This window comes from Drosophila teissieri, chromosome 2L (assembly GCF_016746235.2).
Source record: "Drosophila teissieri strain GT53w chromosome 2L, Prin_Dtei_1.1, whole genome shotgun sequence".
Classification (NCBI taxonomy): Eukaryota; Metazoa; Arthropoda; class Insecta; order Diptera; family Drosophilidae; genus Drosophila; species Drosophila teissieri.
In genome coordinates this window covers 18077245-18103326 of record NC_053029.1, presented here as the reverse complement: position 1 = coordinate 18103326, position 26082 = coordinate 18077245, and the positions used below count along the sequence as shown (strand labels likewise).

Sequence of the window (26082 nt, the reverse complement as noted above, 5' to 3'; positions counted from 1 at the left end):
AAACTGGAACGACAGTGTATGTTGAGCAGCCGTTTGTCATTCCTAAAGGCGCGTGCAATGCATCTACACTTATTTTTAAAGCTATTAGAATGAATATATTGTGACTAAATTAAATATCAGCTTTCCAAATCATGTCACTATATTTATATGGACACTGTGTTCGCAAAAATGATTTTCCGAAATATTAATATCATGACTCTTTCGTTACCAAAAATAAACGTTTTAAAGACAGGTTGTACTTTGTATAACGACGTCAGGAGTATATGTAAACTCAAAAATATTTCAGTGCCCAAGTATAATATTACAGAATAAAAAAAAAAAGTGTTGTCATCTGCAAGTTTGTAGAGGCAAATAGTTTTAAATTGAATACTTTTAAATTGTAGACTTTTTTAAGGGAAATATTAGTTTTAGTAGGCTTACCTCTAGAGATATGACAGGCAATTTTTTTCAAATCCAGTTCATATTCATTCAGACGCTAGAAAACTGGGAGTAACTTCTCACTTGCAAGCAATCAAATAATTTCATATTCCCGTCCCAACAAACGGATTAAAATTTAATCATGTGGCCCACACTTCGTAAACCCATTGGCAAGTTCATCGGGCCGCTGAAGCGTCATGCAAGTGGATATTCAGGCGGCACTCCTGGAGTGGTAGTTAACCCAAGGTCGACACAAAGTTTAGCATTCTAAGGACTTGACATTTCCTTCACAGAATTTACCCTTTGGCTTGGATAGTCCGATGCGCTTCTCACTGTTTTACCTGATTGCGGGAATCGTGGGCTTTGGGGCTCCATTCCTAGTGATTCGCCACCAGATGCTTCGTAATGTAACCGAGGATCCGTAAGTACTCTGTGTAATCCAATAAAATCGTGTCGTTATTAATGTTTGCCTTACAGCAAGGAGGAATAATCCCAAATTACATAAAACACTCGTTAATAAATTAATAAAATACATTGCACATGAAATTTATTGTCGTACATACTTTGTAACAATTGGCATGGTTTTTACATTAGCTAAACATAAATTTCGTTCGAAATATCAGTACAGGGACCACCACGGGCGATCAAGAAAATTCGTTATTTACTAAGCTTTAACTTGGACCAGCTACAGCTCCTCTTTGCCGTCAAAGTCGTATTCCTCCTGGACTGGCGATTCGTCGCAGTACCTGGCTTGTTCCGAGCAGATCTTGATGTCCAAATCGTTGCCGAGCTCTTCGGCCTGGAAGGCTTTAACAAAGATCTCATCGTTGTCCTCCAGGACTTCGTTGCAGAAGTGACCCAGGCTCTTGTTGAGATCACCATCTTGCACAAAGTCAACCAACGAGGAGTCGGGGTTCATCTGACCGTTAATGATCATCTTCAGGAGTGTGAATTTCCCGTTGCTCTTGTAAGTTGCCTTCAAGTAGTCATCCATTTTTTCACCTAATAGAATGGGGAAATATTAGGAATGACAAGCACTATATATACCACAAATAGGTGTATTCAATGATAAAAATGAGCTACGTTCGAAAAAAAGACTTTTGAGCAGCGTCAAATAATTAAGATTAGAGCTTTCTTTATCATTTCATTCCATTCACTATGGTTATAATTACTTACAGATCTTCTCCATCAATTCGGTAAGAAACATCTCAGATTTCACAAGGCGAACTTTCTTGCTGATCGAATTTCCCTGTGCGTCCAGCCGGAATCCACTGACATCGGCCATCTTGTGGGGGTCCTCCTTGGCAATGGCCTCCTCCAGCTCCGTAACTACGGCCTTGCACACTGTAATTCATGGAACTTCAATTATCCGGGCTTCCAGGGCCAACAAGTGCACAGCCGCCTGTTGCTGACTTATGTGTGCGTTCTCCTTACCATGACACTTGACCTCGCGGGAAGTGAAGCTGTAACCTTGGGCCAAGGCCAGCAGGCCGAACAGGACCAGCGCCTTCGTCAGCATATTCTTAATTGATTGTTTAACAGATTAACGCGTGAAAACTAATTGCATTAACCACGTCAGCAGAAGCGCCTTCCGTTTGAAAGTGCGGCGTTGATAAAGACGTGTGCTGTATTTACGACGGCTTAAGAGCGACGTGGTTCTAGATGCTCTCCAGCGATAAGTGAAGAATTCTACTTAATTTATGCCCCAGATGTGCGAACGAGGGACGAAGTCACTGGGCCTGGGTCAGCGTTCACAATAATTGTGGTAAATGTTTTAAAGAAACCTTATTGATAATACCCGGCTATCGATAGAACTTTTTTAGCTAACGCCAGTTTTGGCTATAAAATATTGTTAAGGTTACCATATCTTGAGATTTCCGTTACAGTTACCTATCACAAAAAAATAAATAAATATTTAAGTATGTACTTGGCCCTTAGAAAATTATTACTTACATTTTTAAAATCTCTTTTAATACGTGTAGATCGTACTATATCGATAGCTAAGTGCGCGCGATAATTCAAATATTAATCGCAGCAACATGCACGTTGAATTGTTTATGTTTTGAGGGAGAGCTGCATTACATACAACTCAATTATCGCATTCTCTTAGCTGTAGATCGAAAACGTATATACATTTGCCGTCTTGAGACTATATAGTAAGACGATAACTGAAGAGTCAGTGCAAATGGGGAATCGCTCGCGAGTGGTTGCTCTGTTTTCGGACCGACATATGAGGACGAGGGAGTCGCGTTATTAACCGGCAAAGCGTTTGTAAATTAAAAGAAACCCACAAGTCGGCCGCATTGCTCGATTTCTACATACTCTTATTAACCATTATAATTGGCGTTAATTAAGTGTCGTGTTTCCTTCTCGGCGCGTGTTTCTCTTCCCTTTTCCCTTGTTTGCAGTGTTGATCATTTCTTGGCGACTGTTTGCTCGGTTAATTGATAAGAACGAATTGTAGTCGACTTGCCATTTTTATAGAGCAAAGCCGCAGAAGAACGGAAATGCAATGCAAATTGTTGCTATACCTTTTAGAGAGGGTTCAATTTTTTGACCCTGCCAAACTGAAAGTGGCATTCGGGCTAGGTGATAAGCGATCATTCATTCGGCTATGAATTATGTGAATTTCAATATTTTTTATTTATCTAAATATATATTAAAATACATCTCATAATTAAAATCTCTTTAAATCATAATCAAACGCATCGGCACGAACCTTTTACACAAACACCTTTAAAGCCCTTCTTTAAACAGAAAGGATTGCACCGCTCAATGCAGGACTGTCGCTTTTGGCGAACGTGTTCCTCCGCATCCTGGATAAGATTCCTCTCAAGCTCCTTTTGCAGAAGACCATTCGCGGGGTCCTCCAGAATAGATTAAACCTGCATTACGCAAATCGCAGCTAGAGTTAGAGCCAGAATAATCGTGATATTCATGGTGTGATCTCAAGTAGAGAACTGTTCTAGTTCGTTCAGCTTTCTGTCGTCTTTTATAGTAAATTGAGACGCTGCCGGCTTATGATAATGAGTATTTTTGATGTATAAATTGTTTATTGCTTATTTCAAAGTTATGCGGAATAAATATAAGCGAAAGCTGTTTCCGTTTATTGCACAGTTAGACACTGACAAATTAAGTCGTTATATGTCACTGTAAGTTCTAGATTCAAAGCTCTGAGTTGCAACCTCAATCCAATCCGCACTTCCGAATTTTAATCATTAAATGAAATCATTATTTTGCCTTTGAGTGTGCAAATTCAATCAAGAGAGAACGCAGAACAACTGAATTACAAATAATAATATACAAAAGATTGTCGTATGGAAGAAAAAGTATATTTAAAACTCGTGAACAGTTTTTTTCCAAAGCCCACCGGATCGGGTACAAATATCTTATCCAAATAATTTTAGTTAACTAAAACTACTAAAATATTTTGAAAAATTTTAAATATAATAATCATAAGAACAGAATATTTTATTTGGATTAGTGCACTGCAGCGCGATTTAATAGAGAATTAAATGTTCATCTGTTATCATTAAAAAATATATAATATATATTACATAAAATACTTCTTACTGTCCTTTTTTTTGTACCCATTATGTTCCCAATTCCTTAACAAGAACACATCCATTTTTTAAATATTTATAAATTCGTTCTGTTTCTATTGTGACACTTTTATAAGACAAAAGTCTGTGGTGCATAGAGCGAAACCAATTCAATTGCGGCAAACACAGACGGCCTTGTCGTTGCAGTAACCGCCTTTGAACCCCTTGGCAATACAGTGGCCGGCGCAGGCGGTGTGGTTCCAGTTCCACTTGGAGAGTAGGTCGCAGGTGGCCCTTTTCTGTCGGCTGTGCTGCACCACCTCCTGGTGGGCCTCCTCATGCACCAGAGGATGATCCTCCGGAATCGAATCCACATTGGAAACGGGCTGAGCCTTCACCATGCAAGCCAGCAGAGCAAAAGCGATGGCCACGAAAACGAAGAACTTCATGTTGAATGATAGCTGGAGATACTGTTGTGGCAGATCGTGGTTTCACCTAGCTTATATAGCAATGCGGCGGGCTGTTCGATTCGCTCAGGGACTCCCACTCGGTGAGCAGGAAGACACGTCTCGGGGGTTTTTAAATTTTTAGCTCAGTGACAATGGGAGAAGCCGTTGTCTAGATTATTATATTATGTGCCTTGCCTTGCCCGTTTCTGCAATAAGTCATTTGTATTTCTAAATATTTAAACTGCCCTTAAATCTTAGGCAATGAGTCAAGTTTATTGTAGAAAGCAACATCTACAAAATTAACCACTTCAAATTTGTAAGGGCTTACAGAATCTGTAAGACAGAATCTTTATTTTGTGGATACACGATATAGATGTGCAGGACATAATTAAATATGCTTAGTTGTTAAAAGCCTAAGCAGGTTCCAATTCCCCCAATTCCGATTTTATTATTCCCAAACTGTTAAAATTTGCTGAACTCATCTATAATCATCTTGATTTCTAGCTAACTGGCTGATTGGGTGCCACTTTAAGGGCTTTGCTCACAGATACACAGTTGCCCTAAGATACTGAGATACTCGGATACGGATACGCAGATACATAAACGCATGCGACAATAAATAATTTCTACCGAAAAGTCTCTTCATAAAGCCGGGCAAATAAACAAACAAGAATCACACAATGATTAGTTGGACACACAGCGGCAGGGGCGGGTGTACTTGTATCTGAAACCGTATCTGCGCGTACGTGTATCTATATCTGTATCTGCATCTGGTTCTGAACCCAGTCGCGCTGAGCCGACAATCCCGATCGAATCCCACGACCGAGGCTTTTTCAGTTGCCCTGCTCCTTGGCTGGCCGTTGCCTGTTTACCTTTGTTATCGACCAGGTTGTCTTGTCTTGCATTTTGGCGTCATACTGTCTGCCAGTCCACTCCACTTGAGTTCTTACCCCGCCTCTTACAACCGTCTACAGTCTGGAGTGTGGTTCGCTTGCTTGTGAAGATGGCTTCACACGAGGAGAAAATACCGAAATTCTTTTTGTAAGAATACAAAGTAACGAAATCTGATTCTAGATTTTATTTGGCCTATATAAAGCAATTTAGATGGGTGTACTCAGGGGCTCCAGACTTTAGGCTTATAAATACAAGTATGAACGAGTATAAGTTAAACTTGCCATCAGCGGTACATCCGATCTGCATTAGTCCACATCCCCTAGATCCCCGAGATATTGCAGATTATTTGGATCTGAGTAGTTAGTTACTACTTCTGGACAAAGTTATAAGGTCGTATTATTTGCAGGTTATTTCCCCCAGTGCATGCTCGATCATCGAAGAAGACCGCAAAACGGAGTGTGGCAGAGCCGAAAACAAAGCGGTGGCAGGTTCGGGTGTTCGGGGGGTTGGGGGGTTGTGGTATCAAGTAGGGGGCAAGAGGGGGGGCAGTTATCGCCGCCGTCAGACTGTCTGGCAGGTTTCACACCGAGTCGAAGACGGAGACCGGCAACTCCACTGCGTCTCCGCCCCTCCATCCTCCTACTTAAAATCCTCTCCAGGCGAACTCCTTGGCCAGCGGCTCTATAAATCACAGGAGCGGGGCCCTCGACGGCTCACGTTTTCCCCTGACCGCCTACCCCTACTCCTATGCCCCGACGCCCCTACGCCGCTTGCCTCTCCCCCGCTGGCTGAGCAGCTGGTGCAACTGTTGGCCGCTTTGTTTTAGAGGGTTTTTGTTGCTCTTGTTGGTGAGGCAACCTCTTGAGATGCACAAAGAAAGATAAATTTCACACGCATACACAAGTGCTCTCTCTGTCTGCCGGTGTGTGAATGTGATCGTTTTTATGCTGCTACAGTGGAACATCCCTAAATCATAAATTAATACATAAATCACTCTGTTCTTACGTATAAAATACATTAAAAGATGTTGTATGCATGTTGACGTAGTCGAACTGCAGGGCAGTATTATAAGCGTTAAGTTGACTCCAATGCTGGTTTTACTGTACTGATAAAGTTGTAGTGATAGTCAACATTCATTTCGAATTATCTTGCCAGAAACCAATTTATTCCATTCCTCCGGTATTACTGGTTATTATTACCCGGTATTACGGTATTACACCTGGTTTAACTGAGGGAAGCTCCACTGTGCTGTCTCCCCAGTCTCCACAAGTCCACAAGTCGGAGTGGCAAAGATAAGATATTGGAAGCGACACGCCAGACACTCTGGCGGCGGCGGTGTCCCGCTCTCTCCGCTGATCTCTCAGCTCGATTCCGAATACGAATCCGATTCCGATTCTTCGCCCACTCTCTTGGGTTTTGGGCCACTCCACTCCAAGGCGAATGGCCAGTCGTGTGTGGAACTCGGCTGCGATCGGTTGCCTATTGAAGTGCGCTCTGCAGATCCGTGACCCGAGATCCGTGCTCCTCGCTCCTCGCTTCCTGAACGTTTTCGGGCGGTTTTCCAATCGAAACGAGCCAAAAATCGCACACATTAAGACGCATTATATAAACAGAAGATCCACAACACCTTAATGCATACGCACACACCTCTCCCACTATAAATAGCCCACGGAAATCGGTAAATAAATAATTCGGAGAGAGGCAAAGTAAAAGTTCTAGGAAGAAAATCTAATTGCGACTTTGCGAAAAAGATGGTGAAATAAACGAAAAACTTTGATTATAATGAGAGAATCGTTCTTGATGCAATAAACACGCGTACCGAACCAATCCCTAATCCCAAGCACAGTAACAGTTAATTGACGAATTCGAACTGCTAAGTGAAATGTTGGCGAGGTGTGTTTTGTTCGTCACTTGGCTGGCGGTTTTTATTGCGACTGGAATAAGTGACGATCAGTTGGTAAGTTTACTTTCAAAAACTGTTGAAAAAATATTCACAGAACACGTCAAATTAAATTGGGTTAATCGTTTGGCGTAATATGTTCGCGTAGAGCAGAGCGTAATGTATATCGTTAACCTACTGCCTGTAAAACCTCCTATTTAAAGTTACAATATTACATTACGGATATAAAGCGTAAGATCAATATCCATATCAATAGCCTTTTAATTTCTTTGGGCTTTGGGGCTTTGAGTTCTTACCTCACAGATCCTAGTACGTAACCCTGTGTTATTTCGAAGTCCGCAATTATTTGGAGCAGCGTTTAGTCATTTCCAATTTGTATAAGTGCTTGTAAGAGGGGCCTGCCAAAGTTTCTGCCAAGGCTACAAATGATTACTTCGTAAATCCCGAGAAAACACTCCAATATTCCAGGTATCAAAGGTACCAAACGTACCAAAAGTCAGCCAACAAAGAAGCTGCAACCGTTCTTCTTCTCCCTGTCTTTCTCCAGCTTGTTCGCCGCCGCGCTGTCTGCCAAACTCCGAAAAGAGAGTCTGCCGGCTCCGTTCTTCTTCCCCCTCCCCTCCTCTCACCACACCTCTTCTCTTCTTATCGCTTCTCTTGTCTTCTCTTCTGATCGCCTCCTCTTGGCCTGTCTTCAATCCCACACCTTGATTTTTGTTTTTGTTTCATCTGACCGACGAACGAACGTGTTTCTTGTTCCTGCAGAAAAAAGAAGAGCGAGGGGAGCTGCCAAAAGGAGAACACAAAATGGTCACAAGTCAAAAGCGATTCTTTTCTTTGTTTCTATACCCTTTGGAATGAATGCAACATTTTACAATTGGATGTGTGTAAAAAGTATAAGAATTAGCGTTTGATTCTGCAGGAGGAGGTGCCATTTTCATTCCCTTTACCATCTGCAGAACAGACATAGAACTGAAGAATTCGCGTTTCAGGCATTCGTGTTCACTCTGAAGCGTATTCCACATTCGACCTAAACGGCTAGCAAGCCTTTCTTATTTAAATACCTTTTTTAGTCATTTTGCCAATGTCTCTGAAGCTGGCTGATGATGACAAAGTGTGAAGAAGTATTTAAAGTGTGGAGCTTGTTCTTCTGATTCTTTCCCGCCCATCGCAGCCTCTCCTCTCCTCTTCGCCTCCTCGATCTTCGAGCGTGAGAACTGTCAGTCAATAATTTTGTCGTTATCTTGGTAACAATCCTTGAGCTGTCTCAGTTTATAATTTGTGGCCAAGAAGGTGAGAGAATGTGTGGTTGCAGAGGGGGCGGGATACAACAGGGTGCTCCAGGTGGTAATTTTCAATCCAGGCACGTTTTCGGGATAACGCCCTATTTAAAACTTAGGTAATCACAAGCAAAACTGTCATTTGCATTCCCTATTAGACATTCTCCAGTGCAGGGGCATTGCAAACATGAAATTTAAGGGGGTTTTACTTAGAAACTACGTATTATTTATAAGCATTTAACACATTTTCCTATGTACAAGCAGTGTATGGAACCTAACAAGTATAGGTATATATAGGTATAGGTATCTGCCCCCCAATGTTCGAAATTGATAATTAGCTAATGGGGTATTCATGTTCAACTTTTAACCAGATGCCCCACTACCCACCTCTGAGAACAGCCATGCGATCTGCTTATTGCAGCAATATACATATGTACGCTCTGGCTATATGCATACATATGCACAAATGTATGTACTTCTGTCCGATATCTGTCGATGCCCAGTCGGGAGTCGAAAATCACCTGCGCACTCCGATTTCCAAGCAGCGCGTGCTTCGCTGCCCACAAAAAAGAATTCGAATTGTGTACAGACGTTCTACATTATTTGTATACCCCTATGTTGGGGCAACAAGATAACACTGGGACAGGTAATATTTGTGCTTCTCACAATTGTATAACATTTCTGGTCGAGCTTCTGGTGTTTAGTATCTTCGGGGTGCCTGTTGCTTCTTGTTGGGTGTCTGTGTCTTCATAAGCGCATTAAATTACTAAGCTGAATTTCAAAAGTTTATAGACATAATCCCTAATGCCTAATTTGATGTTTCTTTGGAATTTATGAGCTTCTTCCCCTTTGTCTAATGAAGCACTTCTTATAGATTTTGTGCGATATTAAAAAACTAAACTCCATATGACATTTATGGATATATGGGTATATTGGAAGTAATCGAAGTATTCATACAGAAATGGTACAGAAGTATACAGCTCACATGCTTTAACTACCATTAGCAACTCAAGTGCTATGCTCATATCTTATCCCAAACATGTTTCAGTTATGGGACATTTAGATGGCTTGACGCATTTCACTTTTCAATAACAGCGAAATCTAATTAATGTCCGAGTGACACGACAAATAAATATCCGTGGGCCGGCCGGAGCAAATTGGCGACAAAGGCGCTGCACTGGCAAATCCCAAAGTGCTGGGCCTCCCCATCTTTGTATATGTGTATAAGATATATAGATACCGATATTTGCATATACTCGTATGTGATTTTGTGGGCTAAACAAGAATTTGCTCACTCAGCAGCAAAGTTGCTTGAGAGCAGCAGGCAGCCATAATTTTGGTGCGGATTTCGGGGCATTCGAGTTATGGGCCTGACAACTTTGATTTTCACATTAGCCGGCTCGCAGGTAGCCCACCCCCAAAACCCCCTTCTGCACACTACAGCCAACCCCCCCAAGCGGCCGCCCCTGTCGACCATTGGCCACATTCGTATTCCAGTCAGCGGCAAAGGCCCAGACGCTTGGCGACTCGTAGACTTTTCCATAAGTGCAGTAAATCATTTTACGCGTATTTGCCCAAGGGGGAGCGGTACGAGTACCTACCCCCCTCCTTGGAGCTACCTTACAGACGAGACTTGCACTTTGCACTGATACCACCACCACCTCCACCTTCTCCTCCTGATCTCTACCCGCAGATGAAGCTCCCGGCCTGCGCCGCCAAACAGGGCGAGTGCGATGATAACGAGGGTCCCGTCTGCGGCACCGATGGCCAAACCTATCCCACCAGGTGTCATCTGCTGCGGGCGCAGTGTGGTGGCCACCAGGTGAGCCTCAAGTATAGCGGCTCCTGCAATGGTAAGTGTCAATGTATCATATTCCTTACTTAGACTTTAAAAGTCGGGAGATGTAGCCCTGAAATACTTACGGATTACGGATTTTTAATTGCTCATTTGCTTAAATGACATGTTTCGGGTTAGATCTTTGGTTCGAACTGTTGTGGTGATCATAAAGATCATTACGTTCGAAGTAATCTTAATGTCTTATTGCTACATTTTCTACCAATTATGCACTTCTATGGTGCGTAGTTGTTTGTTTGACTACCGAATATAGAAGTAGAAGAATAGTTTCATGTTACGTTGTGACATTTATGAAGAACTCCAAGAAATGTACTAGTTTCTAAAAATACGTATTATCTATTTAGCCTGCTTGGAAGCGGTGAAATTTGCCCGTCGTCAGCAGGAGCGAGATCCCGAATACTTTGTGCCCAGATGCAGGAAGGATGGCAACTTTGCGGCTATGCAGTGCTACGGGAACAACGGATGCTGGTGCAGCGATAGTCAGGGCAGACCCATCGAGGATGATAACAAGCAATTTCGGCGGAAGGGCAAACTGCGTTGCAGGGCCAATCGACGTGACCGACGCCGCCTGGCATCGCATCAGATTGGCTATAATCCGGATACCTCTGCGTCCAAAGGCAGTTCGGAGACAGGTTCTTCAGCCCACCGGACCTGCAGCAAGTCCGATCGGTCGCTGTTCAACGCCAATCTGATGAGGATGTTCCGGAACGAGGCTCAGAGCTTTTTCCGCCAGCCATCTCTCACAGAGTCTCACATTCTGGAGTGGCAGTTCTCCAAGCTGGACACGAATGGTAACAAGGTGCTCGATCGCCAAGAGATTAAGGAGCTGAAGAAGGTCCTTAGGCGGGTATGTAACTAGAGTTATTACTCCGGAAAACTGTGTTCTACATTAGTGATATTAATTAGAACGTTAAACCTCGCCGATGTGGACGTACCTTTGGCAAATACTGTGATGTCATTAAGGATTCCAACCTCAATTGGTTGGAATGGAGCGTCTGCTTCACCAAGGAGTTTCACAACCGTGAGTAATGCCTGGGTTATATAGAACAGGTTATTGTAGCAGCACGTCATGGACTTAAACTTGCAGTATCAGTCCCTTTACCATTATTAATTCATAAATAATTTCCTAACACACATACGAATTATGTTCTAAGTTGAAGGGAAAATCTTAATTTGTTATTGTTTCCCAAATGACAAATAACAAAAGCTGAATTTCATTGAATATACTTAATTCATTATAGTTCACGTGAGTCTCAAAATCGGTAGAAAACCCATCATGATATCACGATCCATTTTTCCTAAATCCATCTCACATCTGTGTGTCATCTAAATCCAGGTAGTGCTGTCGTAAATCTTCTGGCGAGCAGTGCAGCCACCACCCCACCACACTTCACCCACTATAGTATCCACAAAACCAACGTCAATGGCCACCACCGAGGTCATACCAACACCATTGGCACTGGAAGTAGTCCACACTCGTATTCCGAGGATGCGAGTGGCAGTGAGGAGCACGAGGACAACTACGAGGACACAGCCACAGGCTACGGAGGTGAAGAGGACGATTCGCAAGGAGCAGATCTGCCCAGTTCACGAACGCATGTCCCATCATTATATAGTACGTAGAATTGTGATACTAACCAAATTCAAAGTGCATTGGTATAAACTAAAATCAGGATATCAAACGTAGTTATAATTTATATAAAATTTAATTTTTTCAACAATTATTTAATTGTTGGAATGTTGGCATTCAAAGGGATCCGATTTACCATGATTTCAAATCATTTAATTCCTGTGTTCGTTGTCATTCGGCATCCTTACAAAGAGCATAATAAAATGTTTGATAATGCGTAAATCCTTTCAGTGCTCAACTCGAAGCCAGAGACGGCGAGCCAGGACTTGGAGAATGACTCCAACTGCTGGATGGATCAGTCGGTCACGCTGGAGGAGCAAGGCGTAAGTATCAATTGACTTCCCCAAAAGAAACCTCTGTATAAACGTTGTTACCCCATCCCACAGCACGGCGGAAAAAACGTTCTATTTGTGCCGCAGTGCCTCCCGGATGGTCGCTATCAGCGCATTCAGTGCTACTCCTCCACGTCCACTTCGTACTGCTGGTGCGTTAACGAGGACACGGGAAAGAGTATCCCGGGCACATCGGTGAAGAACAAGCGGCCTCAGTGCGACGAAAGTGTGGCCGTGCGACCCATGAAGGGATGCACCGAGCCGCGCAAGACGCAGTTCCTCAAGGAGCTGAAGGCCTACCTCAACACCTCGCTTTTGCCCAGCAGCACCACCGGGTAGGATTGATCCCCATTCTCAAGCTCAAATTTTTATTTCAGCAAGCTTAGTGTTCATATAGGCCTTCCATAGATCTTCCTAGATATTAATATAATGTACTAGGAATATCAAAAGTTCATGAAAGAAGTTTTTAAATATTTTCTATAAAATATATATTTTATATATTTTGTTTCCAATATATGCTCTACTTTGTAGTACGAACTCTACCATGTGGAAGACAGACGATGAGCGAATCGCCACGCTGAGCTTTGTTTATCTGGACAAGAACAAGAATAAGTCGTGGGATCGCCGAGAGTGGAAGAACTTTCGCGATCTGGTTACCAGTGCCAGGTGAGTCAGCACACCACAGCTCATCCTTATTGCCCTACGACCTCTACCCTATCCAACAGCAACCTGCGCAGATGTGGCAAGAAGATGCCGCGCTACTGCGACGTCAATGGAGACAAAAAGATCTCTCTGGCCGAATGGCTGAACTGTCTGCAAGCAACTCCGCGGGAAACTGCCACCACGGCCAAGCCGGCACAGTCAAGTGGGTTCTCCGTTCTGAAAGTGTCCAGCCTAATGCTAATCCAAGATACATTTCAGATGAGACCGCCAGTCCAAAATTTCAAGGTGTGAATCCGGTGGAGCGATATCTGAAAGACTAATCGGGAAAAACGTTTCTATAGCCGTGCTGCAGCTTCTACAACTAATTATATGTCGTCGTGCCATGACACTCACAAACCCACACGAGAGCACATCCTACACAACACCATCCACAATTGGGTGGGTCGATTTTTTGGAGTAATCCTAGAAATATACACTTGCTTAGATTTTTTTTTTTTAAGAAATATAATTTCTATCTTTGAAGTTTTGATGATCTACTAGGATTCTAAAATATGATCAGTTTACAATATTTGTTAACTATTAAAAATGTTTTGAAATTCTTAATTTATTTATGTTTAAAGTAGTAACAATACTGGTGTTTCTAATACATTTTTAAATGTGGCAGAACGGTACAGAATCAGTGAAGAATTGTCATGTTTGCAAATAATTATTCGTCTTCTTTATAAGCTCAGATTTGGCTGTCCATGAAATCGATCCACCCTGACCCTTACCTACACGCAGACACATTCCTAGCATTAGATTCTATAATTTACATGTGTATGTTACTAATTATTAGTGTTGTAAATATTATCGAACATAAATGTTTAAGCTTAGCTAGGAGTTTTGTCAAATCGGATATACGACTAGTGATGCTTGGCGCTGATCACATCCCAGTGGATTAAACGCAGCGGCAACCTTTTAAAGTCTATTTCCTCCCAAGGAATCACTCGCAGCAGCTGCTTTGCGGTATAGAAGAGCAGGAGGATTACCAGCGTGGTGACCTCCATGATAACGAAGTGTGATATGGACGTACCGATGTCCAACCAGGAGCCCTGGTTGCGTACCAGGAATAGGAAGTTCAGGCCCATTACATCGCAAATTAGGAGCAGACAGATAAAGATCTGCTCCTCGTGCTGGCGCACAAACTCGCTCTGGGCATAGACCACCGACATGATCAGCACCACAGGCACGAGCAGTTTCAGTAGCACCAGACCCATAATCACAAAAGGAGCAAAGTGGCTGAGGTAGCAGCGAGCTATGTTTGGATCAAAGGAGCTGATCGACGCTATGTTTCCGGATCCGAAGAGCGAAAAGAAAGTGTACAATAGCAGGGTGAAGGCCAGTCGGAGCACTGACCTCTCTGCCCGCGCACTTTGAGCCCTCAAAGAGAAATTCAGTTCTATAGTCAGCAACTGGACAAACACAGCCTCATAGGAGGTACACAGTGTTGCGTAGAGAGATCCGAAATTAAAGCCAATCTGGGCAAGACGCAGGTCCAATCTTGGTTCTTTGCTCAGCACTATGGATGCGAAGGCGTAGACTAGGTACAACCAGCTTACCAATTTCAATGGAATTGGAATATTAATGCCGTTTGAGTGCAGATAAGCACACAATATGGTTTGCAGCAGTATCAGGACATTGCTGTACTTTGTGTGATTCCTGTAGCTTAATCTCGACTTTGAATTCCAAAATGAGTTCGTTAGAATTACTACAACTCCAGCTCCAAGCAGGTATCCATTTTGGTAGCCCACTGACAGCGGCAGCAGAGGAAAGCACGACAGGATCAGGACCAATGCCAGCCAGAATAAGAAATCCCTGGATTTCGTTTGAAAGTTGCCCCAGCTATTGTAGCAGGCAAATACGAAGAAGCACAGCGCGATCAGGCGGCGCTCGAAGAAGGTGAAGACCATTAGCTCCGCGCAAGCAATGAGTAATATAAGCTGCCCCATTGAGGTCTGCAGGGCCGGTACACTATACGCCGAAGCTGGCGATGAAGAGAAGTTGATGTTCCAAGGTTGCAAAGCCTTAAGCCAAACGAAATTTGGAAGCAGCAGATAAAAGGATATATCCAGCGGTGTTCGTTGGCTCAGCAAACAAATAACGAGCACGATCACAGAACTTCCGAGGCTCATTCTGACAATTTTGTTACTCCTTTCAAGAACCAATTCTACCTTACTTGCCCTGTTCCTAGATAGAAGGCGGTAGATGTAGAACATCCATCCCAGGAAGGTGGAAGTGGTGCTCAGTAAAAGCACTCTACGGTAATATCCGTGGTAGTAATCGATGCCTTCAAGGGCTTGCGACATGATGACTTGGCTCCTGACTATACAAAGTGAGTACTCCCTGTTCTTCTGCAGCTGTAGGATTGTATCCTTGTATGCTGTGATTGCATCGGTCGTTAGAACATCAAACTCGAGTAAGATATCCGCAAAAAATCCCTTTTTATGCTGCTTCTGCAGGGCCACATACTGCTCCAGGAGCTGCAGAGCGTTTATGTGGGCAGCCATTGCCTCGTATTCCGTGCTGACATTCAAGTAACCCATGGGCAACGTCCCAAAGTTGTTCATGGGAGGTGCGAGACCGACCAAGGCGGACATCAGGGGTGTAAGCTGGGCTTGCTCAAGTTCGAGCAATGGCATTGCAGGACCTTCATTGTTCGGCATAAATGTCCGCCCTCCAGGATTGGGAACCATCCGCGAGACTCCGGCGCCCCAGAGCACGAATGGGGTGTCCGTTTCATGGGGCGAACCAGCACCGTGGGAGCCTATAAAAACACATGTTAGGAAGCAATTTTGCGGGTCTAAAATTTAATCGCGTACCCGAGTCCGTCATTCCATGATCAGCGGTCATTAAATAAGCAGTTCTCTTATCGGGAAACATCCGCTCGAACTCCTGGTATATTTCGTAGACACCTTTTTCCGTCTTGTCCAAGGTCTGACGGAACTTTGGGGCGCCCGGCTTGTGGACATGTCCAGCGGTGTCGAGTCCAAGGAGGTGTAGAAAGAACACGACGTGCTTGGCCCGTTGAAGGGCTTCACTCTTCCGCTGGAGCAACAGCTTCACCCTCTTGAACACCCACTCGTCCTGCTCGTAGGCATCGTAGCCTGGCGAAAAGTCCAGATCGTGGTTGTAGAACCGGAGATGCATCAGGCCGCCGTTGGACACATGGGAAAACACATTGATAACATCATTCGCGCCCCAAGCGTAGGTTTGAGAGCTTCGGTTGAATACCGTGTCAAAATCGATGGGGTTACTTTTCCAGCCGCGCAGCACGGCCGATGGATCCTCGTAGAGTCCGGCGATCAGGGTAATGTGTCCGGGTCTGGTTTCCGTTGGCACACGAGTGCGAGACACGCCTACGACGCCCTCCCGCAAGAAGATTTCCCGAAGGTGGGGCACATAGCGGCAGTTCTCCTCGAAGAAGGAGTCGGCGCGGAATCCATCGGTCACGATCAGCACTAAACGATTCGCCGGTGGCTCCAAGCCGTAGTGTAAAAGTCGCTTTTGCGGAGTAAGGCCCGTGATCACCGGCGAGCGGAAGTAGATCACGAAAATTGAGCCCAGAAGCAGTACGTGGACCACCAGGGCGTAAGCAATCCACATTTCGACGGGAATGTTTGTTTTCAAATGAAAATCAGCTGTGAAGGGAAATGATAAGCGCCTGGTATCGAGTACTAAGGCTGGACTGGAATGTTAGTGATGGCAGTGAAAAGAAAACGATGAATGTAAACGTAAGATTAAATAACCCCCTACAAACAAATGTTTTGCAATTTTTGTAAAACAAAGTAGAGGAGAAACTGTTTCAAGTTTTTTTTACGCAAAAATTTCGAAATGAAATCTTTAGCCATTTTTCCAAGTTGAAATTAAAATAGCTAGTGGGGGAGCACTGTCAATTAATTAAATCGATAACATTCCAGCTGTTCAGTGATCGGCTCATCTCTAATTGTAAAAATGTCAGCGGCACGTTTATACAGAGGATTTCGTTTATTTTCTTCGAGCGCCGTGCAGCGCAATGCCGTCGGTGGCAAGAGTCTGGTGGAGGCCGTGGCAGTGACCAAAAATGGACGCACCATTGTGGCCTGGCATCCAGACACACCAGTTCCCTACGAGAACACCCAGCCGCTGCCAAAGATCAGCGAGATTCAAAGCTCGGCCGTGGTTAAGGAATCGGCACTGAAGACGGCGATGAGGGCTTTTAAGAGCAAACATCCAGAAGTGGCTCGCCAGGAGCTGATGCAGCTGACCCACACAACTAAGCACCGCTGGTTTCCACGCGCCCGCGACAAGAAGGCCAAGCAAACGCCGATGGACCGGCCGTACCTGTAGTTTTCCAACCAGTGCATTGCATAATGTTCAAATAAATTCGTTTTCATTTACTCCAAGCGTTGCCGCTTGATGAATACATTGAGCAAATCCGAAATTGGAATGTCAGCGGGAGGCTGGGCTGGTGGAGGAGGTGCAGCATTGTTCCGGTGTTGTGGGAAAGTAGGCATCATTCGCGGGTCACAAGCTAAAAGTGGAGAACGGCTTAGTCAATTTATAAACCTTCTTTGTAATTATAAAAGTTTTAACTCACCCTGCGGCGGATCCACAAAGTACTTGCTATTCAGACACTCTTCGGCCGTGGCTCTTGTATTTGGGTTGTAGATAAACAAAATGTTCAGGAGGTTCCTGCCCGATTGGCCAATCATGCGAAACTTCGTCTTAAGATTATTGTAGGGCTGCTGACTTAAGGTAAAATTTTGTACAGCGGGCAAATCGGCAAAGCCTGGCCAAATGGACTCCGATGGAGCTCCCAAGAGATCAATGATCATGTCCAGTTGTGCAATCTCCGAATTGCCCGGAAGCAGAGGTTTTCCGAGCAGCAGCTCACCAAGAATGCAGCCAAAAGCCCACATATCCACCGCCGTGGTGTGTGTTCGGCAGCCCAAGAGAAGTTCCGGTGCCCTGTACCACAAAGTAACCATCTGGGGAGTCATTGGTTTCGGGGGATTGCTAAACATGCGGGCCAGTCCAAAGTCAGCTGGGGAATGAAATAATGAAAATTAGACGATGTCGAGATTACAGTTTGCTTCTCATCCTACCAACTTTGATGCAGCCCTTGTCGGTCATCAGAAGATTGGAAACCTTAAGATCCCTATGGATCATAAAGCGCGAATGAAGATACTTCAAGGCTTTTAGCACCTGCAAAGTGATGCACTTAACCTCGGACTCGGTGAAGGGCTGCGACATGTTGTCGAGCACAGAGGCTAGGTCCTGCTCGCAGAAATCCATTACCAGAAAGATGCTGTCTAGGCTTTTGCCCACTACCACCTCACGCAAGCGGACGATATTCTCATGATGGCACTGCTTTAGGATCATGATCTCGCGGAGTCCACTGACTGGCAGGCCATCCTTTTCCTGATCCATGCGGACCTTCTTTAAAGCCACTATCTCATTGCTGCGGGTGTCACGTGCGCGATCTGTACGGGATTTCAGTTTACCCAATATGTTAAATGCATGTGGAGCCAAACTTACAGACGATTCCATAGCTGCCCTCACCCACGCGGTTTAGTTTTTCGAATTCGGAGACAGGACGACACCGGCCGAACTGAAAGATTCGCATAAATCAAATGTTCTGGGGAAGATTAGAAGGCAACTAATTTACCAAATTCTGCTCGGGAATCGGCATTGGTGTTCCGGTGTTAAGCGACATGAGGAAGCCCTTCCGGGTAATGGGCGCCTGGGGATCCGGAGCAGGATTGGTGTCCACATCGTTCGACTTTAAGCTGGACATAATTTAGCCAGCAGGCATTTATTTACGAAATCAACGAAGTCAACAAATGTTTACAACATTTAATTAGAGATGGAAGTTCTTGACTGATTGCTGTTCGATCTGTCGATAGCCCGTTAGAACTTTTTTAACCGGTTCGATTTGGCGGGGTTTTACATAACTTTTGAAAACTGTTCTCGAAATCGCCAATTGTCAATTACTTTATTTAGGCCCATATTTCGTAATAGATACTAATTAAACCAAAAACAAAAGTGACTCGAACCGCGGGCACGACTTATGAAAGTGAAATTGCACTAGTTTAAAGAAATTTCAAATGCATGGCTTGGGCATTAAACTTATCATCGCGAGCCATACGCATGTGTGAAAATCTGCGCGCAAAGCTACAACAACGGCTCTTCAATTATCACTCCGAACTTGGAGTGGATCACCGATAGCTGGTGGTATATAAGCAGTATACCCGGCTTCGAGCTGCATCATTCGGTTCTGCAGTGACCAACCAAAGCCAAAGCCACGGGGATACCAGCTTTTACTCATTACTTTTCACCGCTACATCGCTAAACAACTATGCACAAGAACACCATTTGGTACGGAGCTGTGCTCCTAGTCGTTTACTTCACCTTGGTGTTTTGCGAGGAGACGAAGAACGAGGAGGACCTAGCGCAATTGGATAACCAAGTGGAGGACACATGGGAAAATTTCGGCCGGGATCTAATGGAGTTTGAGGGACGTACTCGCCGCCATCGCCACCACATGTTCTGGTGTAAGTAATATTAGATATTACAAAGTAGAAATCCTAGATCTTACATTCCATTTAAAGCAAATAACTATAATTAATACACCATTTTAGATAGCTATCTTATCTCTATTATTGCAATTCGTAGAACAAACAGAAACCGCGTCATAAAAGTTGCCTAACAATAATCATCCAGACACTTTTGAGTACATATGTAGATACTACCGATATTATCATAAATCCTAATTTATATAACAATTAGCGAGCGAGTATTACAATTATTCTGATCGTTTGGAATCAACATAATCACAACTCATGGGCGTTAACCATCCCACTTTCTTTGGAAAGTTTCCCCACAGTTCAAATCCCAGGCCAGACGCACCTCATCCAAATTGGACGAACACGAATTGCTCTCAATTAACACTTTTCACTTTCAATCTTGGGCATAGATATTGTTTAATAAATTGTCGTGAAACCTTCTTCAAAGGTAGAAGTAGAAGTCGAGCAGTGAAAGTTTTCCAAATCTGATGCAATGGAAAATTATTTAATCGTGTTGATGTTTATTCGTTGTCTTCACAGATCGTCACCTGTGGCCCATTGCCATTGCTTACTGGATCAAGGTGAAAGTGGTTATCGTATCCTTCTTTGTGGGCAGTGCCATTTACTTGGGTCTGCGCTATTTCTGGCCCCACGCCAGGTGCAACCAGGAGATCATCCTGGATCATCCGTAAGTAGATCATAGCACTGCGCCTGCTACCGGTTAGTTATTAATACATTTTTTTATTTAGACCTTCGTCTTTCTCACATCACGATCACATTCCCTACTCTCTGGACCACGATCACTCGGAGCACTATGATGCTCCTTCATCTTTTGACTCCAGCGCCAGCTTCGAGCCCTACTCCGGATACAGCAGCTATGCAGGATCGGACATAGTCTCTGATGTGCATAGCGACTACCATAGCGAATCTCCCTCTCCCTCTGGACCAAGTGGCCCATCTGGTCCCGTGGATACGCGTCGTCGCGGCAAGCGTAGCGCTGCGGATCACGCCCATTTGATCCAGGATGAGCAGGAGGAGGAGCAGGTGGAGATTGTGGATGAGGAAATTTCAGAGAGCGTGGCTCGCCAAATGCCCGCCGAAGAGCAGTAAGTACAGAACGTTTAGTGTTCACTAGATTATGTTACATTTTGCTAATTTTTCTTTAGGATTGCCGATTTTATGTTCGCCTTTTTGGGCTTGGACTCCAAGGCGTGCCGACGCCGTTTCGTCTGTGAAATGGAGTTCAGATCCAAGTTGAATCCCATGACCAGCATGGCCTTCCGCATTGTGGGTCGCGGATTCTTTGAGAAGTACACCAATGCCAGGAACCCTCTGGCCAGAGCCACCAGCTTTGGCGAGTGTGCTGCCGTCAATTCCGAGTGCATTTTCGTAGAGAACGAGAATGCCGAAGAAAATCAGGAGTCGGAGGCACATCAGGAGCCGGACCAACAGGAAGCTGAGCAGCAACCCGAGGAGCAGCCAGCCACCGAGGAATCTGAAACCGAGGATTCCCAGAATGAGATCAACCTACAAGCCGAAAGGCGACATGCCAAACACAAGAATCGCAAACTGAGCTCCATTGCCGAGCATATCCTGATGCACTAGAACAGCCTTGTCTAATTAAACTATTTAATTGTATTTATTTATTTTAGCTATAAGAGTGAATAACGAACACAAATAAACTTGCCTCAATCTATGTATGGAAAGTGAAAACTTACGTTTTTTTTAAATTCAATTCAAATTACAATTTTTAAGTTACAACAGGGTTAAACAAAATCTCACAGAAAACAAAACCATATGAATACCTACCGCGAATACCTCAAAATGTGACTAAGCTGATCATCTAATGCGACTATCAGTCGAAACTAAATCTTCTTGGTCTTTTTCTTCTTGATGGCATTTATCTGGTCGGCCATCTGTTCAATCTCGCGCTGGTTGATTGGCTCGTTCTTGCGCACCTGCGTCTTGCTTTTCTGTCGCTGAGCTAGATTGGCGGCGACATCGTTAAGCTTGCTCCACACGAAGCTGAGGAAACTGGTGGCCAGATCCTGCTTAAAGAATGCAATGGCCACCAAGGCGATAAGCACCAGAGCCGAAATCGAATTCTGGTTAAGATCCGCTTCGGCGGCGCGCACCTCCGGCTTGAATTCCAGCTCAACGAACACGGAACCCCTGTCAGCCACAAACGTAGTCGATGGCAGCTTGTAGGTATATGTTTTATCGGAGAGTGTGGACTGCAGTTCTACCACGTAGCTCTTGCCGTCCAAAGGAATGCGAGGGAAGAAGACGGTGATGCCTGGGTTCAGTCTTGCTTTGGGATTCACTGGAGTGCCCACACGCTGCGAGAATACCGGAGAATCAGAGTTTCCTTTGCGGAACATCACAATGCGCAGTGTCTTGTAGTGTTCGTTGAGTGTGGCCGTCACTCTGGCGGTGATGTCCACAATCTTCAGGGGGCTAATAGCCACCAGGTTTATGTCGCGCACATCCTCGCTGGCCACCTTAACCGTGTGCTGGGCAGGAATAGATCGCTCCACGTTTTCCTTGTCGGGTACGACGCGAACGGAGTAGCTACAGCCGGGTTGCAGGCCCCGAATGCGGTACTGTCCATTCGCCTCGCTAGTGGCCTCCTCCTGCTGCTGGGGACAACCATCCTCGGCTGTGGCCTGAACATTAACGCCGGCGAAGGGATCACCGTTAAGGGAAGTCACAGAGCCAAAGATCGAGTAAGCGAAACGCTTGCCACTTTAATTAAAGGGAATGCTTTATATGTGGAGGAATAAACAGAAATTGTACTTACACAAGGGTAACAGAAACAGTCTCGCCATCCTTTATGTCAATCATTTTTGAGTTGGGCTCGAATTTGTACTCCTTCATCATGGGTCGCAGGTAATACTGCGATGGCGAAAGGGAGTGGAAGTTAATAGCTCCGTTATCGCCGGTGACGAGGTTCTTGCGATAGCTCTCACCACCGCTCAGCGAAAGGAGGACTCCGCCCAATGTTTGACTAGCCTCATCCTTCACAACCACAGAAATTTCGCAAAGTTTGTGAGCACTAAATGAAGCTATCTGGCGGTTATAGTCGCTGAACACATAGGACTCCTTTTCGGCCGTAAGATCAAAAGCGAGAGACTCCTCAATGGGCCCAAACTTAAATTCTCCGGTGACGGAGGTGAGTACTTCCAGGCTCGGCAACTCTGGCTGATCAGGGAATGACAGTGTGATCTTTGCATCCTTAATGGCAGGAACAACCTTTCCGCGTAGAATCAAACCCCTGGTAGCCACAAAGTTGAAGGCAATATCTACACAATCGCTGCTGCCAACAATTTCGTGTTGCTGGGGGGTGAACAGCAGGACATCGCTCACTGGTGTAATACGAAGGACCTCTTCCGGTTTCAAATACGTGTCATAGCGGTAGGCGAACTTGCCATCTACTTTGTGGGACTCAGCAATGGGTGTGATCACCTCCTGACCCAGCGACTCTGACTCGAGCACAAGTTTAATGGAATCGGCAGTGGGTTCTGTGGACAAAACACGAACGCCAGTCTTGTGGGCCACTGCATTAATGATAAGTGTTTGCAACTGATCTGGTTCTGGAGTGATGAACTTGCTGGGTAGCGATGCATCGTAAGTGTGGCAGCCCTCTAGCTTGAAATCGTAGCTACCATACTTGCTCACGCAAAATGTATTCACTCCTGACGCAATCTTCAGTGATTCTGTAGGTGCCTTTGGCTCAGAAGGTCCAGTGACGTGTGTGTATTTCATCTTAAAAGAAAAGTTTATATAATTTAAGATATTAGTTCATTTTTACTGTCACACTTACCAGTGCCCGATGGCTAGAGATAATGGACACCTCGTAGCCCTTGTGTACAAATGGTGGCGCATCTTCTTCGGCAGTCGCAACATTCAGGAACACGCGGGTCGATTCATAGCAGAGATTTCCCTGGGGAATCGTAAGTTCATAGGGACCGGGAAGCATATCCTTAAAAACGTATTTGCCACCTACGGTCCAAAAGCATTAGTTGGATGATAGCAAAAGGTTATCTTAGATGATACATAGTAGGGCGGAAGACCATCTTTATTAAAACAAAGATACATAATCTACGGTTGTAATCTTATTACTTATCAGCTACCAATCGTAACGTAATGCGTGTCAAAAAGTTTTGGGTATGTTACTTTGTTAACTTTATGGTGCTTCTTGATTTAATACAAACATTAACTTTGAAAGTGGGATTGATAAAATTTTTCCATTTCTTTGAAATGATTTTAAACTTATTTCTTCTGGTAAACCGAATGATTAACTTTAATCTTATATTCGCTAAGGCTAAATAATTGAGTATTTCTTACAGTTAAACTAAATAATGATTACTTACGATGTGCCCTGGCCTTCCACTTGTTCTCCGTGGGCTGACCGGTGGCATCTAAAGACTGAAGGGTGACCTCAGCGGAAGTGCAGGTGGCGGTAGCATCAGGCAGACACTGCAGTTCGCCACGAATCTTTGCGCGTAGCTGGGAGAAGATTATGCCGTTGACGGGTGCATCGCGAACCTCCGTCTGCTGCTGAACAGGGAAGAATTGCACTCCAGCAGCCTTATCAGCATCTGTGGTCAAGACTTCAATGGTATATTTGCCAACAGGAAGAAAGGCGCACCAGCTTCCGGACTCCGCGTTTGTGGAGGCTGTCGAGTGGAAGGTGGAGCCGATCTTGGTCAGTCCCACATTGTGCGATTTCGGGGAAACTACTTTTCCGCACACCTCATAAGCAGATGGAACAATGGTGGGCAGGGAAGCGGTGTTGATCTGGGCCTTGACTTGCAGGGGAGAAAACTGCAGCTGGAAGGACTCCACTTCGATGTTGACAGTGCCTGCCTTTAAGTTCTCCAAAGTATACGAGCCCTGGGCATCAGTCTCGGCCACCTTCTTTCCATTTACTTTAACAACAGCTGACACTAAGGGTTCCCCTCCGGCGGAGGTCAGAACCCGACCAGAAACTGTGAAGCCTGTGATCTTGAATTCGTCCTTGACTTGCAGCGTATCCTTGCCTACTTCTAGTTCCAACAGCTCGGGACTCAAGTGCAGCTTCAACTTGGAATCTAGGTTGATAGCTTGCAACAGGTACTTTCCGGATGGCACATTCTTGAAAATATACTCTCCCGATTTGTCCAACTGGGAGAAGCAGGAGGATGCGGATTCGTATGCGCTATTAACACTATTAGCCGGCGCTAAGGAGGATGTCTCACATTTTGGCACTAACGATTGCTGAAAAGAGAAAAAGCCCAACAATTAATAATTGGTTAAGTTAAAAGGCTAGATGGAATTTAAAATTTGAGAAACAGTCATAAAATAAAAATAAAATGAAATTAAAAGTTATTTAAGGTGGTTACAAAATTTTAAAAAATGTGTATCTTTTCAGAATAGGGGTTAGGACTTGACTTACTCCTTTTTTCTTGTAAAGGGCCACACCCAGATTTCCGGGAAGCTGCGAGCTGGATTCAAAGCGACCAACCACATCGAATCCAGAGACTACTAAGGAGTTCGCCGGCAGCTCGGTATTCCCGCTTACCACGACCACCTTGTGCTCCGCCTTGGAGAAGTGCCACCTTGCATGCGAGGCCTTGACCACGTAGTTACCGGGAATAATAGGCGTAAAGGAGAACACTCCGTTCGCATCGGTCTTTGTGCGCCGGACTTCGCCCTGCTCAGATCGCAGTTCCACGTCCACGCTACGGGCTCCGCCGCCGGTGGCGAGGGCCACCTGTCCGGTGATCCCAAAGCCCTTGAACACAAAGTTCACATCGCGACCCTGGCTGCAAACGTCCGTCTTGCCGTCAAAGTTCAACTCCACCTGTTCCGGCTCGAAGCTCCAACCCGGTGGCGGAGAAATGCTGAGCAGGTAGTCGCCCTTATCATAAATGGGCAGGAAGTAATATCCGTTCGAGGGTGAGCAATCCGTCTTGTCCTTCAGGGATCCCTGCTTGGTCAGCCTGCAGAACGAGATGAAATTAGGTTAATCACATACGGACGAGTTAATTTATTATTCAATTAGCGGTCACCATGCGCCATAATTCTTATCAGGTCATCCCCGATTGGAACTGCTACTTACAGTTTGATCTCCACCCGGGAAAAGTCGATCTCGGCGTGGCTCTTGATGAATCCGCCGCACCCGACGACTTCCACATCACCGGCGTTGGCATTTTGGAAAAGTTTAATTAATAAAATTACGAAAACGCCGGAAAAAAACCTCATTTTGACTACGTGCCCAGAGTGACCAGGGCTGCACCTTACGAATACGGGCGACAGTGTGGCCGTTCAAGAACCCTACTCAACTTGCGATAGTTAAAAAAAATACTTTTAAGTATTTAAATTACTGCAACCGGTAAAATAACGGTTTCAACGGCCTTTGTATCGTTTTCATTGCATGTAAATATATAATATATATTTATTAAGAGGAAAAGTGTAAACGTTTGAAAGTGTTTCAAATGTACATTTTTACGGTACCAAATATTCCTGTCTTAAATGTTTTAATTCTTTAATAG

At 44.7% G+C, this 26082-nt stretch overlaps 9 protein-coding genes across 11 annotated transcripts; 4 read left to right on the top strand and 5 right to left on the bottom strand.

The window, feature by feature from the left end:
- The first annotated feature begins 430 nt into the window (after nucleotides 1-430).
- Nucleotides 431-963, top strand: LOC122626676 (cytochrome c oxidase subunit 7C, mitochondrial). The gene is made up of 3 exons (XM_043807031.1): nucleotides 431-649; nucleotides 711-838; nucleotides 895-963. The coding sequence occupies exons 1-3, from the start codon at nucleotides 560-562 to the stop codon at nucleotides 905-907; spliced, it is 231 nt and encodes a 76-aa protein (XP_043662966.1). The 5' UTR covers nucleotides 431-559; the 3' UTR covers nucleotides 908-963.
- Nucleotides 935-2210, bottom strand: LOC122626673 (protein seele). The gene is made up of 3 exons (XM_043807029.1): nucleotides 1852-2210; nucleotides 1594-1761; nucleotides 935-1419 (listed from the first exon to the last, which is right to left on the bottom strand). Exons 1-3 carry the CDS (start codon nucleotides 1934-1936, stop codon nucleotides 1103-1105), a joined length of 570 nt encoding a protein of 189 aa, XP_043662964.1. The 5' UTR covers nucleotides 1937-2210; the 3' UTR covers nucleotides 935-1102.
- Nucleotides 2049-13834, top strand: LOC122626667 (SPARC-related modular calcium-binding protein 2). 3 transcript variants are annotated; one of them, XM_043807010.1, is made up of 11 exons: nucleotides 2598-2688; nucleotides 6968-7259; nucleotides 10176-10335; nucleotides 10682-11184; nucleotides 11244-11358; nucleotides 11674-11952; nucleotides 12199-12290; nucleotides 12354-12634; nucleotides 12831-12965; nucleotides 13025-13164; nucleotides 13221-13834. In XM_043807010.1, exons 2-11 carry the CDS (start codon nucleotides 7185-7187, stop codon nucleotides 13280-13282), a joined length of 1842 nt encoding a protein of 613 aa, XP_043662945.1. In that variant the 5' UTR covers nucleotides 2598-2688; nucleotides 6968-7184; the 3' UTR covers nucleotides 13283-13834. The 3 variants fall into 3 exon arrangements, with proteins under 3 accessions (XP_043662946.1, XP_043662945.1, XP_043662947.1); XM_043807011.1 differs by lacking the exons at nucleotides 2598-2688; nucleotides 6968-7259 and adding an exon at nucleotides 2049-2182; XM_043807012.1 differs by lacking the exons at nucleotides 2598-2688; nucleotides 11674-11952 and having other exon boundaries at nucleotides 5882-7259.
- LOC122626675 (defensin) lies at nucleotides 3076-4523 on the bottom strand. Its single transcript, XM_043807030.1, has one exon. The coding sequence runs from the start codon at nucleotides 4406-4408 to the stop codon at nucleotides 4130-4132; it is 279 nt and encodes a 92-aa protein (XP_043662965.1). The 5' UTR covers nucleotides 4409-4523; the 3' UTR covers nucleotides 3076-4129.
- Nucleotides 13835-13860: 26 nt separating the features above from the next.
- LOC122626666 (GPI ethanolamine phosphate transferase 1) lies at nucleotides 13861-16635 on the bottom strand. The gene is made up of 2 exons (XM_043807009.1): nucleotides 15821-16635; nucleotides 13861-15765 (listed from the first exon to the last, which is right to left on the bottom strand). Exons 1-2 carry the CDS (start codon nucleotides 16602-16604, stop codon nucleotides 13865-13867), a joined length of 2685 nt encoding a protein of 894 aa, XP_043662944.1. The 5' UTR covers nucleotides 16605-16635; the 3' UTR covers nucleotides 13861-13864.
- A 288-nt stretch (nucleotides 16636-16923) lies between these two features.
- On the top strand, nucleotides 16924-17414 carry LOC122622564 (39S ribosomal protein L42, mitochondrial). The gene has a single exon (XM_043801120.1). It carries the CDS (start codon nucleotides 16953-16955, stop codon nucleotides 17325-17327), a length of 375 nt encoding a protein of 124 aa, XP_043657055.1. The 5' UTR covers nucleotides 16924-16952; the 3' UTR covers nucleotides 17328-17414.
- On the bottom strand, nucleotides 17354-18852 carry LOC122622557 (cyclin-dependent kinase 10). The gene is made up of 5 exons (XM_043801106.1): nucleotides 18649-18852; nucleotides 18519-18591; nucleotides 18086-18463; nucleotides 17578-18024; nucleotides 17354-17511 (listed from the first exon to the last, which is right to left on the bottom strand). The coding sequence occupies exons 1-5, from the start codon at nucleotides 18775-18777 to the stop codon at nucleotides 17375-17377; spliced, it is 1164 nt and encodes a 387-aa protein (XP_043657041.1). The 5' UTR covers nucleotides 18778-18852; the 3' UTR covers nucleotides 17354-17374.
- Nucleotides 18853-19338: 486 nt separating this feature from the next.
- Nucleotides 19339-21176, top strand: LOC122626280. The gene is made up of 4 exons (XM_043806480.1): nucleotides 19339-19534; nucleotides 20087-20234; nucleotides 20296-20652; nucleotides 20713-21176. Exons 1-4 carry the CDS (start codon nucleotides 19339-19341, stop codon nucleotides 21149-21151), a joined length of 1140 nt encoding a protein of 379 aa, XP_043662415.1. The 3' UTR covers nucleotides 21152-21176.
- On the bottom strand, nucleotides 21167-25831 carry LOC122626270 (nodal modulator 3). Its single transcript, XM_043806469.1, has 6 exons — nucleotides 25650-25831; nucleotides 24984-25530; nucleotides 23920-24805; nucleotides 23370-23548; nucleotides 22347-23311; nucleotides 21167-22291 (listed from the first exon to the last, which is right to left on the bottom strand). Exons 1-6 carry the CDS (start codon nucleotides 25790-25792, stop codon nucleotides 21412-21414), a joined length of 3600 nt encoding a protein of 1199 aa, XP_043662404.1. The 5' UTR covers nucleotides 25793-25831; the 3' UTR covers nucleotides 21167-21411.
- Nucleotides 25832-26082: the final 251 nt, after the last annotated feature.

Coding starts and splice junctions, on each gene's coding strand:
- LOC122626676 (XM_043807031.1), top strand. CDS start 560: ATGTGGCCCACACTTCGTAAACCCATTGGCAAGTTCATCGGGCCGCTG. Junction 650..710: donor CAGGCGGCACTCCTGGAGTG/GTAGTTAACCCA, acceptor TTTCCTTCACAG/AATTTACCCTTTGGCTTGGA.
- LOC122626673 (XM_043807029.1), bottom strand. CDS start 1,936: ATGCTGACGAAGGCGCTGGTCCTGTTCGGCCTGCTGGCCTTGGCCCAA. Junction 1,762..1,851: donor CCGCGAGGTCAAGTGTCATG/GTAAGGAGAACG, acceptor CATGAATTACAG/TGTGCAAGGCCGTAGTTACG. Junction 1,420..1,593: donor CGAATTGATGGAGAAGATCT/GTAAGTAATTAT, acceptor CCATTCTATTAG/GTGAAAAAATGGATGACTAC.
- LOC122626675 (XM_043807030.1), bottom strand. CDS start 4,408: ATGAAGTTCTTCGTTTTCGTGGCCATCGCTTTTGCTCTGCTGGCTTGC.
- LOC122626667 (XM_043807010.1), top strand. CDS start 7,185: ATGTTGGCGAGGTGTGTTTTGTTCGTCACTTGGCTGGCGGTTTTTATT. Junction 12,291..12,353: donor TCACGCTGGAGGAGCAAGGC/GTAAGTATCAAT, acceptor CCCATCCCACAG/CACGGCGGAAAAAACGTTCT. Junction 12,635..12,830: donor TTGCCCAGCAGCACCACCGG/GTAGGATTGATC, acceptor TCTACTTTGTAG/TACGAACTCTACCATGTGGA.
- LOC122626666 (XM_043807009.1), bottom strand. CDS start 16,604: ATGTGGATTGCTTACGCCCTGGTGGTCCACGTACTGCTTCTGGGCTCA. Junction 15,766..15,820: donor TCATGGAATGACGGACTCGG/GTACGCGATTAA, acceptor GTGTTTTTATAG/GCTCCCACGGTGCTGGTTCG.
- LOC122622564 (XM_043801120.1), top strand. CDS start 16,953: ATGTCAGCGGCACGTTTATACAGAGGATTTCGTTTATTTTCTTCGAGC.
- LOC122622557 (XM_043801106.1), bottom strand. CDS start 18,777: ATGTCCAGCTTAAAGTCGAACGATGTGGACACCAATCCTGCTCCGGAT. Junction 18,592..18,648: donor CGATTCCCGAGCAGAATTTG/GTAAATTAGTTG, acceptor CGAATCTTTCAG/TTCGGCCGGTGTCGTCCTGT. Junction 18,025..18,085: donor CAAGGGCTGCATCAAAGTTG/GTAGGATGAGAA, acceptor TTCATTCCCCAG/CTGACTTTGGACTGGCCCGC.
- LOC122626280 (XM_043806480.1), top strand. CDS start 19,339: ATGCACAAGAACACCATTTGGTACGGAGCTGTGCTCCTAGTCGTTTAC. Junction 19,535..20,086: donor TCGCCACCACATGTTCTGGT/GTAAGTAATATT, acceptor TTGTCTTCACAG/ATCGTCACCTGTGGCCCATT. Junction 20,653..20,712: donor CAAATGCCCGCCGAAGAGCA/GTAAGTACAGAA, acceptor ATTTTTCTTTAG/GATTGCCGATTTTATGTTCG.
- LOC122626270 (XM_043806469.1), bottom strand. CDS start 25,792: ATGAGGTTTTTTTCCGGCGTTTTCGTAATTTTATTAATTAAACTTTTC. Junction 23,312..23,369: donor TCTCTAGCCATCGGGCACTG/GTAAGTGTGACA, acceptor TTTTCTTTTAAG/ATGAAATACACACACGTCAC. Junction 22,292..22,346: donor ACTGTTTCTGTTACCCTTGT/GTAAGTACAATT, acceptor CTTTAATTAAAG/TGGCAAGCGTTTCGCTTACT.